At 26.9% G+C, this 20324-nt stretch overlaps 1 protein-coding gene across 1 annotated transcript in view; it reads left to right on the plus strand.

Moving 5' to 3' along the window:
• Nucleotides 1-20324, plus strand: part of LOC119612461 (protein similar) — a gene marked incomplete at its 5' end in the record, with an annotated part of 134981 nt that overhangs the window by 96680 nt on the left and 17977 nt on the right. Inside the window, 2 exons of the mRNA XM_037968271.1 lie at nucleotides 321-1167; nucleotides 5889-6676. Of these exons, the coding sequence (XP_037824199.1) occupies nucleotides 321-1167; nucleotides 5889-6676 (1635 nt within the window). The remainder of the gene's footprint in view (nucleotides 1-320; nucleotides 1168-5888; nucleotides 6677-20324) is intronic.

A 20324-nucleotide genomic window follows, 5' to 3' on the forward strand; every position in this document is an offset into this window, starting at 1 on the left:
AGGCTTTTGAAAATTCTTCTCTTTTCTATTTCACTCGATGTTCTAAAGAAATATCGAATATTTGTTCCACTTGTAAATGTTTAAATTAAATTTCTTACTAAAATCCATCAATTTCTTCCAAAGATGACTTGCAATATTTAAAACATTACAAATATTCTTTCCAAAATTACAATAATTCAAACAAATTCGATAAATCTTTGAAAAATTGTTATTAGCTTTTATTTATTTTGAAATTTTTCTAACATGACTTTTAAAATTTGCTTATTTCCACTTAAATAATCAAAATCTAATCTCTCTCTCTTTATTTCTCTACATTCCAGAGTCCTGAAGGTAGCAGTCTACCCTCATTATGCAGCCCCAGTTCATTAAGTCAAGAGGATGATTTTTCATATTACACCATGAATGTCGATGATATGGATGATTTAACAATGCGTGCTCCTTATATACCCATGAATGAACAAGACGATTTACCCTTGTTAACCACCGATGATTATATGTGGAGTAGTGGTAATGCCTTTACGCCCGATGAGTTTAGTTTGCATACAAAAGATTCCGATAATTTGCAAACGTTGCAACTCAATCAATTATTAAACTATCAACAGCAACAATTCACGCAACAGCAGCAACAAACGCAACAATTTTCAAATTCATTATGTTCTTCGCCAGCCTCAACAGTATCCTCAATGTCGCCCTCACCCATACAACAACAACAACAGCAGCAACAACAACAACAACAACAAAATTCTCAACAAATGTTCTCTACTGATTCATCAGAATTGGCTGCTTTATTATGTGGTTCGGCTAATGCTACCCTTAGCACCCTACAGGATACTACAAATTTTACAAATTCTTTAAATTTAAATGCATCTCCTAGTAACGGTCAAACTCAAAGTGTTGATAATAATGTGGTTTTAACTGATGATTTGGATAGTGTTAGTGTGGCTAGTTCTTCGTCTACGGCTTTGGATCAACATCAACAGTTGCAACAGCATTGTTTGCAACAATTTCAAGAACAATTGCAACAGCAACGTCAACAACAGTTATTGAGTGGTTTAAATATAAATTGTAAAAAAGAAAAATTCGAAACAGCAAATAATTCACCATCGTTGACACCGAATCTATGCGATTCCATAGAGGATACTTTCGATAATATCTATAGCAAGAATTGTAAGTATAGAAAAGTGCAAAAAGTGTGCCCCTTCGTAAGGGCATTTGTGTTTTTATTTCGGAGTGAAAAAGCTAGCCGAGCGAGCTACTTTTTCGCTTTAAACCAGATGATTTTTATTTGTGTTTTATTAAGAAAATAAGCAAGTTTTTGAAAAAAGAAAATTCATATCAAAATTTTAATTTAAATACTTCTTTAAGGAAAAGCAAACAATTTCGAATTCAAACATTTTCATTTTCGACACTAGTAGTCAGTCTTGGAACAATACAATGGATTTCAAGGTAGCTGATACTTATTGGGCTGGACAGAAGTAGTCTAAGGACTCTTCTAGTGTTTTTAATGTCTAATAGATTTTACGGCACTGGAACTGTAGAACGGAATGCAAGGTCTTATGTTCTTATAGGGATTTTAACGGTCCATTGGACTTTTGCGGGTTAAATACGTTTGCTGAAGAGCTTTACCTAGCCTCAGGAAATAGATAACATGACGAACTAGGGAGCATTGCTGACAATATACCAGGTCTTATGAGGAGTATAAACTGGATTTCCATTAGGTAGACTGTAGCGATGTTATCGATCTCTTTTCTCAGATAAGAAGGCAATTAAGATACTTATTAGTCTAAGGGCATTTTAAGTATTTTCCTTTTATAAAAAGATAATCTCTAATTCCAAGGCACTATCAACCAATTCTGGAGCAGTTGAATGGATTGTAAGGCCTAATGTTCACGGCTTAATGCGAAGACAACCCAAATACTTATTGGACTGTATAGTAAGGGACATAGACTAAGGACACTTATAGGGAATTTATCGGTCCATTGTTCAATTTGAGCTTTTTTGAGTAAAGATGCTGAAGAGCTTTTCCTAGGGTGTAAAGATAAAAGAGACTAGAAAGTCGATACCATGACGAACTAGGGATCATTGCTGGTAATCTGCCAGGTTTTATGAGGAGATTAAGTTGGATTTTTATTTCATAGGCAGTAGCGACGATTTCAATCTCTTTTCTCATGTTTCTCTTATTTCTTCGAGGTCTGACTTCAGTATTATTTAAGAATATTTGCTGTTTCGCTTAACACACAATCCTGTTCCTTATACCTCTCTCTGTCTCTCTCATTTTCTTCTTTCTGTTTTGTTATTTATTTTCTATTTTGATTCGTTCTGGTTTCTTTTACTTTTTCGAGGTCTGAATCCAGTGTTGTTCAAGAACATGTAGGCTGTGGCGCTTATCACACAATCCTGTTCCTTATCCTTCTCTCTTATTTCTTTTCTCTTTCCTATTTTTGCAGAGAATTACAATGAATCACAATGTCCGATTAGAGTTGGTGCATAACCTCTCCTGTAGTTATCACAATAAATTTAATTTTGAAACGAATCTTAACCCAAATGCAACCTTTAAACTGTTTTAATCCAAGGTTTACTCCACTATTCTTGAAAAATAACGGTTTTTCTAATTCTAATAATTTTTTCACTTAAATTCGAATATGTAATTGCTTTTTCAAACAAACTCAAAAAATCATCCTCTTATTCTCTTACATTTTCTATGCTGCACAGACAGATATGAATGCCAATCTGTTTTTCAATATTTTCCAACTACACATGTCATTTAAATTACAAAACAAAAATAAATTGTTCACTTAGAAAACTTTACGCCTCAAATAGTTTGTTAAATATTCCAAAAATATCAACCAAATAGAAATAAAAAGTAAAAACCTGAAGAGGGCAATGAAAATATTCGAAAAATGCTAAAGAATTAAAACAAAATTATAGTTGACAAGTTGAGTGTGTTGTGTATGTATTGTGTTATATGAAAAGTTATGAAAATGTGTTGGTGTATTTAAAAATACTCTGAGTAGGCATATTTTCGATACTTTTAAATATTACAAAACATAAAAATTATTTTTAATTTTTAAATACATTTTACAAAACAAAAATAGAACAAAAAATAAAAGACAACACATCCAATAATTAACACTGATAAAAGTCAACAGAAATAATTTCCATTACTTCTCCTTTTAGATTAATGACAATAGAGAAAGTAAAACTTTCCTTTACGTAAACTGAAGAAATTTAAATAAAAGTATAAGTGTGGGTGTTTAAAATAATTAACTTTAATTGCAATTTATTGCAATACATTAATAAGCTTTAAAATATTTCAACACATTTTTTACAAATGTTTTCATAACAGTTTTTTTTTCAAATATTACACAAACCTGTCAAATTTGAGTGATAAGTTTGACACATCAAACACTAGTATCAAATAAAAATAGACCTTTAAACGTTTATTGTGGTTGTTTTTTTTTTTTTTTTTTTCAAGCAAAATAAATATTGTCTATTGAACTTAAAAACTCATACTTATACATACATATACAAATGTCACATGTTTGAAAATTTTACAGTTTTGACACCACGCGTTTAAGAAAAATGTCAACAATTTGTTTAAATTTAATATTATTTTTTGTTGATTTTTTCCAAAATATCATCATCATGTTATTAACACGTGACATTTATTAAAAGTTTTTTTATTTTTATAGAAAAAAAACTATAAATTATCTTGGTTGTTTTTGTTAAACTCTTTCAATTATTAAAAATATGTTAGAGATTTTTATTTCAAAATTTATGATTTTTTTGTATTGAAAAAAAAAGCTGCCCAAAAAAAAAATGTTATATGGAAAATGCTGTTATTCCTTTACTCTTTAATCCCCCTATAGATATACATATGCTTTTGTGGATCGTTTATTATAAGGAAAATTCTATGCTGGCCTACGCTTGTGCTTGTGCTACTGTGTCGTCTTCCCCTATTTTATTTTATTGGATAAACATTTCTTAATAAATTAATTTATTATTATTTTTTTATATTTTTCCGTATCATACTTCTAACCATGCAAAATATTATTGTCTCCAAGCGTTTCTAGAACTCAATATATATTTTGTTAATAACTTAATTTTTTTCTGCTATATTGTTGTATATTTGAGAAAATAAGAATTCTTAGACATTGTTTATGTTATTTTTTTTTTTTAATTTGTTATTTATTTTGTTTCATTTATATGCCCAAGTTCAGGGACAATATTATTTTTAAGCAATTTTCTTATGGAAATAATAACAAAAGTTCTATTAATAACAGATAAATAGTAAAAAACCTTGATTTAAATTAAAGAAAATTGTTTAATTTTAAAGTGTAAACAAGTTTAGTGTTTATGGCAGGCAGTGTTTTCGCAATGAGCGTTTCCCTCTGTTAAACGGCAAATAGTTGTTCGCGATTCTCTCACAAAGCATGATTTTTTCGATTCATTAACGGAAAAATTCCCAAGTTTTCACTTTCGAATGTGAAATGAAACTTGAAGATAGTGAGAGAGAAAGCCAAAAGAGTGGACGATCATGAAACGGCACTGACGCTTTGTCGGTGACGTTGAAATGAACGTTTAGGAATCTGCCTTTGTCATCTCGTCTAGAAAGACAAGATACTTCAATTTCTAGTTCCTCGCCTGAAAGTCAGAATGTGGACGATAACGAAAAGGCACTAACGCTTTGTTGGTGACGTTGGTGAGAACGTTTAGGAATTTGCCTTTGTCATCTCATCTAGAAAGACAAGAGACAATTTCTAGTTCCTCGCCTTCTCTTTCTTCATTCGTCCGGCAATCGCCCTACCTGCCGAACAGGAAAATTTTCTCTCTAGTGTTCTCCTTAGCTAACACTGGTCAGTAGGAGAAGCTTTTTCATTTTCAAATGTTAAATGAAATGATCTTGAAATTAGTTAGAAAGAAAGTCAAAAAGTGGACAAGAACGTTAAGCAATCTGCCTTTGTCATCTCATCTAGAAAGACAAGAGACTTCAATGTCTAGTTCCTTCTCCTTTTGCCGATCATGTTATAGAAAGTATAGTCTTCTCTTCTCTGCTTAGTTTAGCCTCATCAATAAGAGAAGCCTCCGACTGTGAGTATGCTCCTCTCAAGCAGCAGATCTAAATACTCCAACTCCCGTGTGGCACTTGTATCACCAAAAGAGACATTTGATAATCCCAGAAGACCATTTAAATTTAGGTCAGTCAGAACTAGTCTTTAATGTAGGTTGTTAGAACACGTCCCTGTACTATGCCCAAATTCTCATCTTCAAGCTCGACTTTAACGTCCTCATTGCTTTACCTAATACTAGGTTAATCAACCCGTACTTCCTGTATGTTTTCAATTTTGATCCCCCGAGAAGTGGCAGCATGCCTGGACTGTACAACTGGCATGTAACAACATTTTACCCTGACACTGAGACTAGTTTCTTCATACATTAGCTAGCCAATCAGTAACTCAGAAGCGTTTCTACTCACCTTGATTTAAAACTGTTTCATAGCGATTTGAAAACGTTTTCGAATGTAGTTGGAAATGTATTTTGGAATTTGTATAGAGATATCAACTAGAGTTCGAACCACTAACATGTTGTTCGTAAGACAGACTCTTCTAATCAATTGACTGCAAATCCTATTCAACAAAATCCAATACTACTAATTTTGGATAACGAACACTCCTTACCATGTAATGTATGAAATAACTACATTAGTCATTAATACAATTTAAAACATTTTGTTTGGGTTAATTTATAAATTGAAAATAAAATGTGTTTGCTAATTAAAATCAAATTTTAAAATTTTCTCTTTTTTTTTAAAAACTTGCTATTTTTCTTAATTATTTTGTTGATTAAACATTTATTAAAATAAAAATTTTACTCATATTATTTATTAGCAACAAATTTGGATTGTTGGAATGAATTTTTACAAATCAATACAAATGAGAATACAAATACAACAAATAATAATGTTGCGGTTGCTACAACAGCACAACAACAACAACAACAGCAACAAGGAATGGATAATTTAAGACAAGAAGACTGTAAACAACAATTACATATGCAATTGCAACAGCAGCAGCAACAAACACAAAACATTATTATAAATGCCGTGCCATTGATAACAATACAAACCACAAGCAATAATAATAAAAACGTATTGATACAACAGCAACAGCAGTTGCAACAGCAAAGCAATACAAAAACTTTAAATAAAGTGAATACCATCAAATTGACACCCATAACAAGTACGGCTACTATAAAGATTATTGAAAATAAACAGCCTTTAATGCAGCAGCAGCAACAACAACAACAGCAGCAAAATATTATTAAAACTGCTTATATACAAGCCACAGCCAACAACGGCTCTAATGCTGTGACTGCCAATAAAAGGCATTTGTCCAACAATCAGTTAAACAATAATGCCTTGGAATCCAAACGTTTAAAAAGCAATATAATGGATATGCAAAATTCCAATACAACTTCACAATTGTTGCAACAATTGATAACAACACCACAGCAGCAACAGCAAACAACTTCTAAGACAACAAAAACTGTTTTGGAAACAAGATGGTCGTCTTCTAATGAAAATCAAGCTTTAACACAACAGCAGCAACAGCAAAAACAACAACAGCAGAAACAATCAAACAGTGTTTTGAAGAATCTTTTGATTAGTGGTTGCGATGTAAGTGCCGGTTACTGTATTGTACCCATGAGACCCAAAACAAAACTCGCCAAAGCATAATGATTTTAATATTAGGATTACAAAAACAAAAAAACGACAAAAACAAAAAGAAACGCTTAAAAATCACTAAGAACAAAACCTACAACAAAACAAACAAACAAACGCATAATTATTACAAACACCTGCCTCTTATTTCATTTTATTTTAAAGAATTTTAAATTTTATTTTAATTAGAACTTAAAAACTTCTAAACGAACTCATAATTTTTAGCACAAAAACAATGTGAAATACATTATTAGTCTACTACTATTCCCCCCTTTTTAAAAACTTTTTAAAAACTCTGTTTAAAACTCTTTGAGTATAACATTGTTAAGGTTTTTGTTTGGTCAAGGGAAGAACATATATCCTAGCATTTTATACCCTACCAACAGCCAACCTTAACTTTTTTTACTTTAAAGTGTTTAAGAGTTTTTAAAATAGATATTTGTATAAAAAAATAAACACGAACTTATTTGTTCTAATATAATTTAAAAAAAAAAAATATTCTCTTTTAGTTTAACTCTCACCTTGTAAATGGATCGATTTTATATAAATTATATCGTAAACAAATATTAAACAAAAATTACTTTTTTCTTTATTTTCGAAGAATTTATTTAATAATTAAGCTTTAATTATATTTTAGTGTTATAAATTTAAACGAGTAAATTAAATAAAACTAAAAAAATAAACATTAAAAAAGAAAACAATTAGTCAAACAATTTAAACATAATATAAAAAAACTATAGTCGTAGTAGTATATTCTTTTAGTCTATAAGTAGTTTAGTTTATAAATTAGTGTAAAAATAACCTCACAAAACAAAGTGTTCTAAAACAAACACTTTTGTTTTGTTAAAACAAAACAAAAAAACAAGAAAATAGAGACTATTTGTTATATAACATAAAAAATAAACAACCAGAAAATTTAATTTAAAAAAAAAAACTAAAACCTGCTTTAACTTAGTTATACTAAGTTTCATATTTTTTTAATTTAAATATTTTCTTTAAAAGTTGTTAATTGTATTTTTTAAGTTTTTTTTTGTTATTACACTTTTTTTCTGTAAATAACATTTATTTTTTTATTTATTTTTTCCAAATTTTTTCTTTTATACAAAGCAACAATTTATTATTTTTTTTAATTTTTAGTTTTCTTTTCTTTATTTATGGTTGTTGCTTTTTTTGTATATATAGAGCAAAGCTGTATTTAATCCATAAGTGTTTTTTTTTTTTAGTTTTTAATTTTGTTAATTTAATATTTTTTATTATTATTATTATTTTTATAAACATTATTTTTGTTATATATTTCATTATCGAAAAAACAAACATCACATTTTTCTTTGTTTTAAAGACGAACAAAATAAAAAAAATTATTACAAAAAATTTATTATAAATTTTGGTTTTATTTTTAATTTCTTTATAAAAGAAAATTTCTTTAACAGAGTTGGAAAAACAAGATTTAAGTTGTTTTTCTTTTAGTTAAAATATTAATTATTTCTTTTAAATAATGTTTATGTTAAAAATATAGGATAAAGCAGTGGCCGTATTATCGCTTACTTGATTGAGTAAAATTTATCGTAATTTTCGATATCGATTTCGAGCGATTTCGATACGAAAGCTTTTTTAATGTCATTTGAGGAAATTCGGAACCAGGTGTCTTCACTTGGTACATGTGTACTTTGATTCGAAATTGAACTCTTATAAAAATTGTCATTAATTCGAACAATTTCGTTATCGAATTTCGAATAACAGAAACCACCTATTTGTTTATAACAATTTGCGAACAAATTCATATTTGTATTCGAAAATAAAATTGTCCTCGACCATTTACTCTAAAGGACTACTACTACAGCATCTTATTTAATAGTTCCATTTGAAATTTAATGATTTCGAAACGAATTTCATATTACCGATTCGCATTATACTAAATCTCGATTTGAATGAAAACATTTTTGAATTATAGTGCGCATTATGAGTATAAATTGGTACATTTTTTAATCCGATTTTAAATTATCAAGTAATAAACAAGTTACAGAATAATACTTAGTTAACACCAGACCGATTCGGAAAAAAACAAAACTTTTTGACTAAAGTATGCATTTAAATCTGACTTCATAATTTCTCTATAACATCAACGTGAAGTCGACTTTATCTATAAAACTTGAAAGTCGTCTAAAACTCCTATCTGTTAGCTTCAAAATAAAGGCATAACCTCTGTTATATCTTGTTCTTTCTATAAGATATCGGCATTAGGGTCAGAGAGATAATTTTCATGCTATAGCTTAGCTTCTGCAAGATATTCTCCAAAAGTAACGTAGTAATATGCGGTCTATGATTTCAAGAGCTAATCCTGTTCCAATTAAGACTAGATCCGTTTGCAGGAACTTTGATGTTTAATCCTCGGACTGCACTATATATATTTGGCTTATGGCTTAAGTACTTTGTCTTTGTGGCATCTTCAGTTGAAGACCGTCCAGAAACATCAGTTATCGCCACAGAAACTGATGATTCTAGACCGTGATCGTGATCAGTCCAAAGTTGACATTAGACATGGGATGATTAGTCATATGCATATATTTGTTTCTCATTGAACTTAAAAAAACTTTTATTTGGTAATCGAAGACGTTGGTTCCCATGCGCCTTAGACAAGTTGGAAAAAACTAATGACTTTTCAATCAGCAAAAGATTTTTGGCAAGAGCCTGTTCTCATGAGCTTTATACTAGATCGGTTTGAAAGAACTTAAACTTAAGCTCTTACGTTTTATTCATGATCGGGTTGTGGAAATCTCAGGCAGTATTTGGCTTAAGTACTTGGAATTTGTGACATCCATAGATGAAGATCGGTCTGTAATATCAGTTTCTGAGTTGATGATAGTGATCAGTTGTTTGTTCAACACCTACACATTTCTGTCTTTCATTTAACTTAATGGTTGAATGAAATCTCAGTCTCTTTGTTATTTGGCTTTGTTGAGATCGTTCTCAGTTACGATCAGCAAACGATATTAGGCATAACAATGTAATTTAACTAAGATCTATGATAAGCAAGAGCTTGCCCTCTTTCGCTTTATACTAGATCGGTTAAGAGTTGGCATTGAACAGGGTAACATGTCTGTATCTCTTTCAACTTAAAGAACTGTTATTTGGCAATCAATGTCTTTACATCTTTGAAAAGCGTTTAATAACACTTGGGAAAATCTAATGACTTTCTCCATCAGATTTTGGACATGAAAAAGTTTACAAGTTTTTATTACTCTCTACAAGATGTTTTCAGTCGTCATACTCCCAAGCTTTTGACATTTCTATTATGGCGTATATGACCGACATCATCTTATGTATAAAGTCAACAGTAAATTTTATACATATACGCCATAATAGAAATCTCAAAAGCTTGGGACATCTTTTGATCTCTACAATATAAAGACGGACGATCGTAGTTCCAATCGTATTTATAGGCCTTATCACTCTCCATTAGTTAAATTAGTTTAAAATTCAATGCAAATCTCACAAATTCTGAATATTTTTTACAGTTTTTTAATAAAATTTTAGCAATAACTTTCCGACTTTGTTCCATAACGAAAAACGTTAGAATTTGTGATTACTTAAGGTTGTAATTTTGAAACATAAATGAAATATTGCAGTTACATTTGTCGAGTGTTTTCTTTAAAAAATTGTTTAAATAATTTCGTAGTTCCAATCGTATTTCGAAACTGTATCACTTACCTTCTGAAGTCTTGTTTTTCCAACTCTGCAAAACTTTCCATAATATTTTCAGTATTTAACACAATTTTTTGCAATATATTTTTTTTTAAATTTTCTTTTAACAATTACAAAAACAACAAAAACATTAACTACTCTACCTCTTAATAAAACAAATAAAATAAACAAAACAAAACATAAAAAAATAAAGTTCAAAATTTTAGATAAATTTTTTACACAAAATATGAAAATAAACCAACAAATAAATAAAGAAAAGAATAAATTTGGAAAACTATAAAAATGAATATAAAAATTTTTACACAAAATTTTAAAATCGAGCGCTAAAGGTACAAATTGAAAATTAAATAAAATAAATGAAAAACAACAAAAATAAAATAAATTCAAGAGAAATTCAAAAGAAAAACTCAAAAACTTTTTAGCAAAAATAAATAAATAAATAAAAATATACATATTAGCCAATAAATAAAATATTATAAATAAATTGAATATAAACATATTTGAAAATATAACCTTAAATACCTCAAAAAATTATTAAGTGACAGTAAAAGAAAAGAAACAAAGACAGACGAAGAGTAAAAAAAATGGTTTGATGTTTGTTTTACAAAGAATATTGAAATGTGTAATTTAATAAAAACAAAACCATAACAACAACAACAATAAAAAGCTTTAAATTAACTGAAAACAATAATTAATTTTATTATTATTTTATTTTTATTACAATTTTCTAAATTTGTTTCTTTTTTATATTTTCACGCTCACGTGATTTTTTTGTTTAAGTTTAATTATTAAGAATTGGTTAAAGTAAACTAAACTTGTTATAAATTTATCAAAATTAAAAACAAACAAAAAAAAGAAATAAATGAAAACAATTGACTGTTAAAATAAACAAAATTTGTTTTATTTGTTATTAATTAATTATTTATATGATTTTTTTATAAAGAAAATAATTTAGTTTTTAAGATTTAAAAAAATGCGTTCTTATATTTTATCTTTTTTTTTAATTCGCGTTTAATTAAGTGCGTGCGTGTATTTCGTTATATTTTCTACTTATTTTTATTTAATTTTTTTACGAAATCTTATTGATGGTTGCTGATTTTCTTAAATTGATTAATTGCAAAACAATTTAAATTGTTTGTGTGTGCGAGATCTAGTCAGTTTTATTAAGAATTTGAATGTTTTGAAATTATCTACGTTTATGTGACTTGATTTATTGCAGCATATCATAGTGGGTGTCTGGGGCATGCTTTGAAAATAGCCATGTCATGCTATTAATTTTATGTGAAACTAATTTATTATTTTGTTTTTTTTGTTTTTAATGAAAAAAAACTATAGCATATCTTCTTGGGTGTTTTGTAAACAAAGCTTTAAAGTTTTATTTTTAAGAAAAATAAAGTTTTCTTTAGAAAAGTTTGTCTAAAAAGAAATTTGTATTAAGAATAGTTTCTTTGGAGAAAACTTTTATAGTTTCTTTGGAGAGAACTTTTTCTTTAAATCTCCCTAGAAAGAGTCGTATGTAGAAAATTTGATCTAAAGAAAACTTCATTTAGAAAAATTCTCTAGAAAGAATTTTCTTTAAAAATGTTTCTCTATAGGGAGTTTTTATTATGAAGGATTCTCTAGCAAAAGCTTTATTTATAAAAGTTTCTCTCGAGAGTTTTTTTTTAATATTTATCTAAAGAGAGTTTCTTTAGAAAAGTTTTTCTATAGAGGATTTCCTTTAGACAAATTTTTCTTGAGAATGATTTTTTTAAAAAAACTTCCCTAGAGACAGAACTCTAGAGAGAAGTTTTTATTTGAATTTTCTTAAGAAAGAATTTCTGCAGCAAATTTTCTTTACATATTTTGATCTAAAGAAAGCTTTTTCTAATTTAAAAATTTCTAAGCATTCTAGAGTGAGTTTTCTTTAAACATTTTTCTCTAGAGTTTTTATTATAAAACTAGTTTCAAGTAAAAGCTTTATTTATAAAAGTTCCTCCCGAGAGTTTTTTTAGAAATGTTTATCTGAAGAGAGTTTCTTTAGAAAGTTCTTTCTTTTGAAAGTGTTTTCTCTAGAAACGTTTCTATAGAAAAAGTTTTATTTAGAAAAATTTATTTGATAAAGTTTCTCTAAAGATAAAAAACCTTAGAAAAGTTTCTCCATGACAGAAAGTTCATTAGAAAAGTTTCATTTCGACAGTTTCTTCATAATTTTTTCTGTAAAAATGATTTCTTGGAAAGAATTTTCTTTATAAAAATTTGTTTGAAAGTAGTGTTCTTTAAGAAGAGAGTTTTATTTGAAAAAGGTTTCTTTATAAAAATCAAGCGATTTTAATCTTGATAGAGTTTTATTAGAAAAAGTCTCTAGTATTATAGATAGGGGTTTCTTTAGTATTTTTTCTCTTGAGAGGGGTTCTTTACAAAAATTTGTATAAAGAGAAAGTTTTCTTAATAAAAGTTAATCTTGAAAGAGTTTTCTTCAAAAACGTATTTTTTTAAACCCTTTCTGGAGACAATTTGTTTAGAAAAAAAATTCTCTAAATACAGATTTTTTCAAAAAAGAGAGAGTTTTCTTCGGAATTTTTCGTCTAGGGAGGGTTTTCTTTAGAATAGTTTCTATAAAGAGATATTTATTCAGAAAAATTTCGTTGATAAAGTTTTCTTTATAAAAGTTAATCTTGAGAGAATTTTGTTCAAAAAAGTTTCTCTAGGGATGGATAAGTTTCTCCATGAGAGAGAGTTCATTAGAAAAGTTTCTTTGAAAGCAGTTTTCTTTACAAAATATGCTCTAGAAAAAGTTTTATATTTAGAAAAATTTCTTTAGAAAAAATTTAATTATAAAAGTTAATCAAAAAAGTGATTTTTTTAGAAATACTTCTCTAGAGACAATTTTCTTCAAAAAAGTTTCTCTAGAGATTAAAAAGTTTAGAAAAGTTTGTCCAAGAGAGATGGTTCATTAGAAAAGTTTCTCTATGAGAGTTTTCATCAGAAAATTTTCTGTAGAAATATTTTCCTGGAAAGAAATTTCTTAGAACAGTTTCTTTGGAAGGAGTTTTCTTTACAAAATATTCTCTACGAAAGGTTTCTTCAGAAAGAATTTTCATTAGAAAACTTACTCCTGAGTTTGTCTTTAGAAAAGTTTCTCTGGAAAGAGTTTTTTATAAAAGTTTGTTCAGAGGAAGTTATCTGTAGAAAAGCTTCCCTAAAGAGAATATTCTGTAGAAAAGCTTCTCTAGAAAGAGGTTTCCCTACAAAAGATTCTCTGGAAAGAGCTTTCTTTAGAAATAAGAGAAAAGCTTTCTTTAGATAGATGTCGCTAGAGAAGTTTTTTTAGAAAAGTTTGTTTCTGTAGAGACAATTTTCTTTGGCGAAATTTCTCTTGAGGCATTTTTCTTAAGAAAATGTTTTCTAAAGCAAGTTTTCTTCAGAGAAGTTTATCTTGAAATGTTCCTCTAGAAAGTTTTATCTTTAAAAATTATTCTTTGAAAAATGATTTATTGAGAAAATTCTCACTTTCATTATTTCATAAAACCCGTGATTACACAAATTTTATAACCAAATAAAATTTACGATTCTATATAAAATTCCATATAAAAAGAAAAACTATTTAGTTATTCACACCAGGAAATAAGTTCATAACTTTTTGTTATGATTGCTAAAAAATCAAGCCATAAAATTACAAACATAAAAATTCACTAAGGTTGAGGTTATGTTTATTTGTATTTAGCTACATAGTTGTAGCCTACATTAAGGGATTTTGTGAAAATATTTCTTTTATATGTAAAAAAACTATAAAACTATATTGAATTTACTCATTTTACTATGCCAAGCAATTAATTTTATTAAAATTTTCTACTAGTAACTGTGGTTCTTTGGATGGGGGTCTATGGTTTTTAACCTTTTTACAATTTGATACATATTTTGTAAATGAAACCCGAATAAGTAAAGTGTGATGTCACAAAAACCATAAAAAAGCAAAAAAACATGCGCCGCATATTAAATAACATCGTTAAAATACTACTAAAACATATTGAAAAAACCTCTAAAAGAAAAATTTTAAATAAATATTTAATTTTTTTTTTTTAATTTTCAAATTAAATCTAGTAATTTGTGAAAAATTTACTTACTTTTTTTAGTCTTTCTAAATTGTTGAACAATTTTAAAAAATATTTGCTTATGATTAAACTGTTTTTATTTTACCCTAAAATTTTAACTTTTAACATTGATTGTCCTACACGTGTTTAGCATTATATTCTATTGCCTAATTTTAGGTGTTTTCATTAGATTGCCTATTTTAAGGAGTTAATTTTGTTTGAACGGCTTTTATTTTCAAATCATTATCTTTGAAAAACATGAGCTCATCATCATGATTTTTTAGACAATTTGGTATATTTTTATTTTAATTTAAAGAAGGTCCTTTAATTTTTGTTTCTTTCGTTATTTCTAAACATTTCATATTCTTCTTATATGAAAGAAAATGTTGTAAGAAAATCTACATATATATTGGTACATTTTCTTTTCTAATAGTACATACATATATACAGTGTGTATTTTTTTCTATTTTGTGGGTGTATATGTTTTTGAATTTTTATGTGTAACACGCTTTTTCCGTTTATTTCCTTTCCCTTCACATTTGTTCAGGCAGTTTGTTGTTGTCTTGTCGGAAATGTGTATGACATTTTTTCAAGACAGTTGTGCGTCAAAATATGCTTATAGATTTACATGTAAATCGATAATTGCAAGAGACTAGTTTTTAATAAAAAATAGAAAATTTTTTAAAACTGTATTTTCTCTAGAAAAGCTTTTTTGAAAAATTGTATTTCAAATGGAGACAGTTTTTTATATTAGAAGTGAGAACTTTCTCTTGAAAGTTTTAATAAATAAATTTTTTATTAGAAAAGTTTCTCTAGAGAGAAATTTCTTTAGAAAAGCTTTCTAAAGAAAAGTTTCTCTATGAAAGAGTAATAAAAGTTTTCTATAGAATATTTTCTCTAGAGAAAGTCTTCTTTAGAAAAGTTTCACTAGAGAGAGTTTCACGAGTTTCTCTAAAGAGAGCAAAGTTTTTCTAGAGAGAGTTTTCTTTAGAAAAGTTTCTCTAATAAAAGTTTTCTATATTCTCTAGAGAAAGTTTTTTTTTAGAAAAATTTCACTAGATAGAGCTTTCCTTAGAAAAGATTCTCTAGAAAGAGTTTTCTCTAGAAAGAGTTTTCTCTAGAAAAGTTTTTCTAAAGAGAGATGTCTTTTTAGAGTTTTCTATAGAATGTTTTCTCAGAGAAATTTCTCACGAAACAGAAAATTCTCATAAAAGTTTTAATAAATAGATTTTTTATTAGAAAAGTATCTCTAGAGAGAGTTTTTTAGAACGCTTTCGCTAGAGCAGTTAGAAATGCTTCTCTAGAAAAGTTTCGCTAATAATATTTCCTCCAGAGAAAGTTTCCTTTTAAAAAGTTTCACTAGAGAGAGTTCCCCTTAGAAAAGTTTTTCTAGAGAGAATTTTCTTTGGAAAAGCTTTCTAAAGAAAAGTTTCTCTAAAAAGAGTTTTCTTTAGGAAAAATTTTCTAAAGGGAGATGTCTTTAGACATCTGTGCTTCTATATATTTTCTATAGAAAGTTTTCTCTAGAAAAGTTTTTGTAGAGAGAGTTTTCATTAGATAAGTTTTCTTAACAAAAGTTGTTAAGAGACAGTTTTTTAGATAAGTTTCTCTAGAAAGTATTTATAGAATTTTTTTTTTAAAAGTTTTTTATAGAACAAGTTTCTCTAGAGGAAGTTTTCTATAAAATGTATTATTTAGAAAGAGTTTTCTGTAGAAAAAATTTCGCTAGAGAAAGTTTTATATAGAAAAGTTTTTCTAGAAGTTGTAGAAAGGTATATCCAAAAAGAGTTTCATTAAGAAAGTTTTCTCAAAATAAATCTGAAATGCTACAGTAAGCTTTCAAAATTAAAAAATTAACAGCCCTTAAAGTATGCTTTACAAAATAATTTTATTACAATCCTGAAATTAGGCATATAAGGGGATAATTTTAACATCCTTGTAAAGCTAATCTTTTTTTTGAATTATTTCATTTAATTAAACTTCTTTTCTTAAAATCTTTTATTACATTGTTTTGCTGCTAATATTTTCTCTAACACTGTATTGTATCTTTGTGTGTAGGTATAACAATATGGGTTTTTTTATTGCCTTCTTTCAGGGTCTTCTCGTTTTCTTTTCGTTTTTGTATTCTAAATATTTTTCCTTTAGTTTATTATAATTTTTTATTTTTATTTTAAATATGTAGATACTTTCACTTATTGTTCTTTTGTTTTTCTATAAAAAATTTTTTTAGCACATTTTTTTGTAAGTTTTTTGTTAAAAAGTTTTTTTTATACTTTTTAGCTTTTTTTATTTAAATGTGAAATGTTGTGAAAATAACATTTTACACCTAAACAAAAAAATAATAAAAATCAAGGAAAATATAAATTTATTTTTATTTAAATGATTTTGCTTACAAATGTTTTGAGGAAATAAAATTAATTTTCTTAAAGAAAAGTTTTAAATTAAATGAAAATATTTCTTTGGGAATTACTGAGAAATTTAATAATTTCTTTTAGAATTTTCATTACCTTAAAGTCTGTAAGTTTTCCTTGAAAGTCTCAAATTTTATCTACAAACTAAAACTTTCTAGTTTCTTTTAAGGGTTAACAAACTTTTTATGGAGCCATAATAATATTTATATATGTATACTTTTAGGCTGTTACTTTATTACAATCTTTAAATCAGGTTGTAAAGGGGCTTAGTGTGTAAAATATATAGGATTTGTTTAGTATTGGAGAATATGTGTGTGTATTCAAAACATTTTTACTTATTTACTTAAGTAAATATTTTGTTTACATTATGTGCTAGCACCTAAATGTATACTTTAGTTTTCTAATAAGGTTTGTGTGTTATAAACAAATAATAATATTTGTTTATCATATGTAGTAATTATACTATTGACTTTTTATAAATAAATCAATTTCTTTTGTAAATATAAAAATTATTTTATTGTTTTCTAAATGTAAAGGGAAATTTATCAAATTTGATTTTTGATTGGTTTTGGCAAATATAAACATTTTTACCTAGCATATGCTTTAGGGATAATAGAGTTTATTAACTAAGCATTTTGCTCAAATTTCTATAAAACTAAAAAAGATTATTCTTCTATTTTTTTTTCTTTCACCTTAAAGTATGCTTTATTTAGTTTACTTTTGGCCTACTTTGAAGTATGCTGTAATTAGTTTTCCAACAAATTTCTTTACTTTTCTAGTTTAATTAATTCTACTGAATTTCTAATATTTACAAATTCTGCAAAAATAATGGCAAAATAATAAAAAAAACGCAAATAAATCAATATTTTATAGCTTAGCATCTTAAAGTATGCTTTAATATTAATTTATTTATGTGTTTCTAATATAAAAATAACATTGCCTGTAAAAGTTTAGCTTTTATTTCTTATTACCACACGTTCCCTTAAAGTGGGTTTTTAATGTTTTCTTAACAGGCTATATAATAAATTTTAGGAGATTTTTTTTCTTTGTTTCACTTTATAGGCTGTGAATGTGAAACTTCCGTTTTAATTTCAAGTAGCAAATAAATTATGTTTTTTTTTTGCAAAAATTACAAAATAAAAGTTTAATTTATTACGAAATTTGTTTAAATTATATAAACAGTAGGTATTCTATGCTAACAGCCCTTAAAGTATACTACATTAATGTAAAGCTATTTACCCCTTAAATTATGCTTTAAATGTTTGTTTCTAAGGTTTCTGTACATTTTGTTCTTGTTGTTTAAAACACAATTTGGTAATTTATTTGCTTTTTTTTGGTAATTTAAAATGTTTTTGTTTGTTTTATTAAATAGAGAAATACACGTGCTACAAGACTTCAGTTCTAGAGAAGAAACATAATTAATGACTATACATAATTTTTACCTATTTTTAAAGATTTATTTTTCTTTTTTTCAATTGTAAGAGAAATCAAACATAATTAAACAAACGATACTACCTCTTAAAGAAAAATCAAATAAAATAGATAAATTTTTTAAAGAAATAACAAAACTACCTCTAGCAATAACAAACAAATACAAAAAATAGCACAAATATTAAAGAATGACTTTTAAGAAAGCAAGAAGAAAGGCTAAGGAGTGTTTAAATTAGAAAAAAAATATTAGTTAAATTAACTAGCATAACATTAGGCTAAAATACTATTTAATAATAAAACTGCTGGTAAAAATCTAAAAAAAATCCTTTAAAAAAAACGGAAAATTTAGTTAATAGCAAAAAGAAATTTAAATTTAACAAGCAATAGTTAATTAGGAGTAATTTAATAAAGAGACATTTATAACATAAAAAACTACAGCATACTTATAGTTTTACAATATAAAGCATACCCTTTAGCGTTAGTTATATAATATTGAAAGAAAACTTCTTTGTATTTATAAAATATTAACAAGACTGGCATTTAAATTTAAAAAAAAGGAAAACTTATGTAAATATTGTGTACATATTATAAAAGATGGCTTTATAAATGTAGCTCTTAGTGTTAAGTTAATAATTATAATAAAACCATTTCTTATAGAAATTCTTCTAAACATTTAATATGTATTACCTCACAGAAAAAAAACCTCATTAACTCTTACATTAATATAAAAAAATAGTAAATATTTTTTTTTATAATTAGTAAAATATCTTGTTTTTTGATACTACCTCTTGATGTTAGAAAAATTATAAATAATATATGTTGTATTTTAGTTTAAATTATTTATTAGTTAAAAAAACATTCGCACTGAAACTTAGCTTAATAACAACAATCTTGCACTATTACTCTTTCTTTGCACTCTTTGTGTTTTTTTTTTTACAAAGAAAGGCATATGGTTTTGCCCTCAAAAAAATAGGTAAATTTTAATTTAATACTGTTTCCAAATTCCTAGCAACATTTTAAAAATTCAATAAAGTTGCATTTTATTAGGTTTATTTTGAAAAAAAAAAGGATTCGTGCTTTTAATGTGTAAAACGCAACTGTTACATTTTTCATTAAAAGCATTCATTTTAAGTAAAAAAAAAATGTTGCTTTTTTGCTCTCTTTTTTAAAAGATTCAAAAGCAACATTCGTCCTGTAAAATAATTTTATAATAAGAATTTTTTTAACTTCTACTTTAAGAATGGATTATATGGAAGCATTACAGAACGGCATAGATTCTATATAACATATCTAAAGCAGTAATTACTACAATGATCTTCGTTTGAACTAATAGTGGAACATCTTTAGATATACCTTGGTAATAGTTTGGAACCAGTTCTTCTCTTTCCTTAAGTTTTTTCTAACATTGTACAGTGTCACATTTAGTACATACTGGTACGACAAAAGTCTAATTTTAGAAGTACGGACTTCATATTATTTATATCTGTATGTTCATAATAAGAGTTAAAACAGCCTCACCAAAAAAGAGGGCGGTTATATCAAGTCCACACCCATATGTATGTTAGCGATAATTTTGGTATTCTTGAGTACAAAAAAAGCAATAACTTAATAATAGACAAACTGAATCTAGCTTTATAAGATCAAAATGCTTTAAATAAGTAGGCGTAGTTATGATGGGGACACGCCTACTTTTTATATACACCCCTACTCTACATTTCAATTCGAATCGAAATTTTCTCCGTTTGGCAACTTTGTTATTCTGCATATCGATTCGAAGCTCCCTCACTAAAATAACAACTTACAAAAACGTAGTTACGAACGTAATGCAGAATACACACAATCTTAAAGCATTGAAATAAAATGGAATTGCTTCTTTTTTTTTCTTACGATTCCGTTTTTTTGTTGGAATACCAATTTTCGATTGTAGCGTAAATGAATGAGGAAACGTAATCGAAATTTCGATTACGTATGCATGAAAAAATGCGA

This window comes from Lucilia sericata, unplaced genomic scaffold, assembly GCF_015586225.1.
Source record: "Lucilia sericata isolate MDLA Ls3-8-SP2 unplaced genomic scaffold, ASM1558622v1 Contig000034F_arrow, whole genome shotgun sequence".
NCBI lineage: Eukaryota > Metazoa > Arthropoda > Insecta > Diptera > Calliphoridae > Lucilia > Lucilia sericata.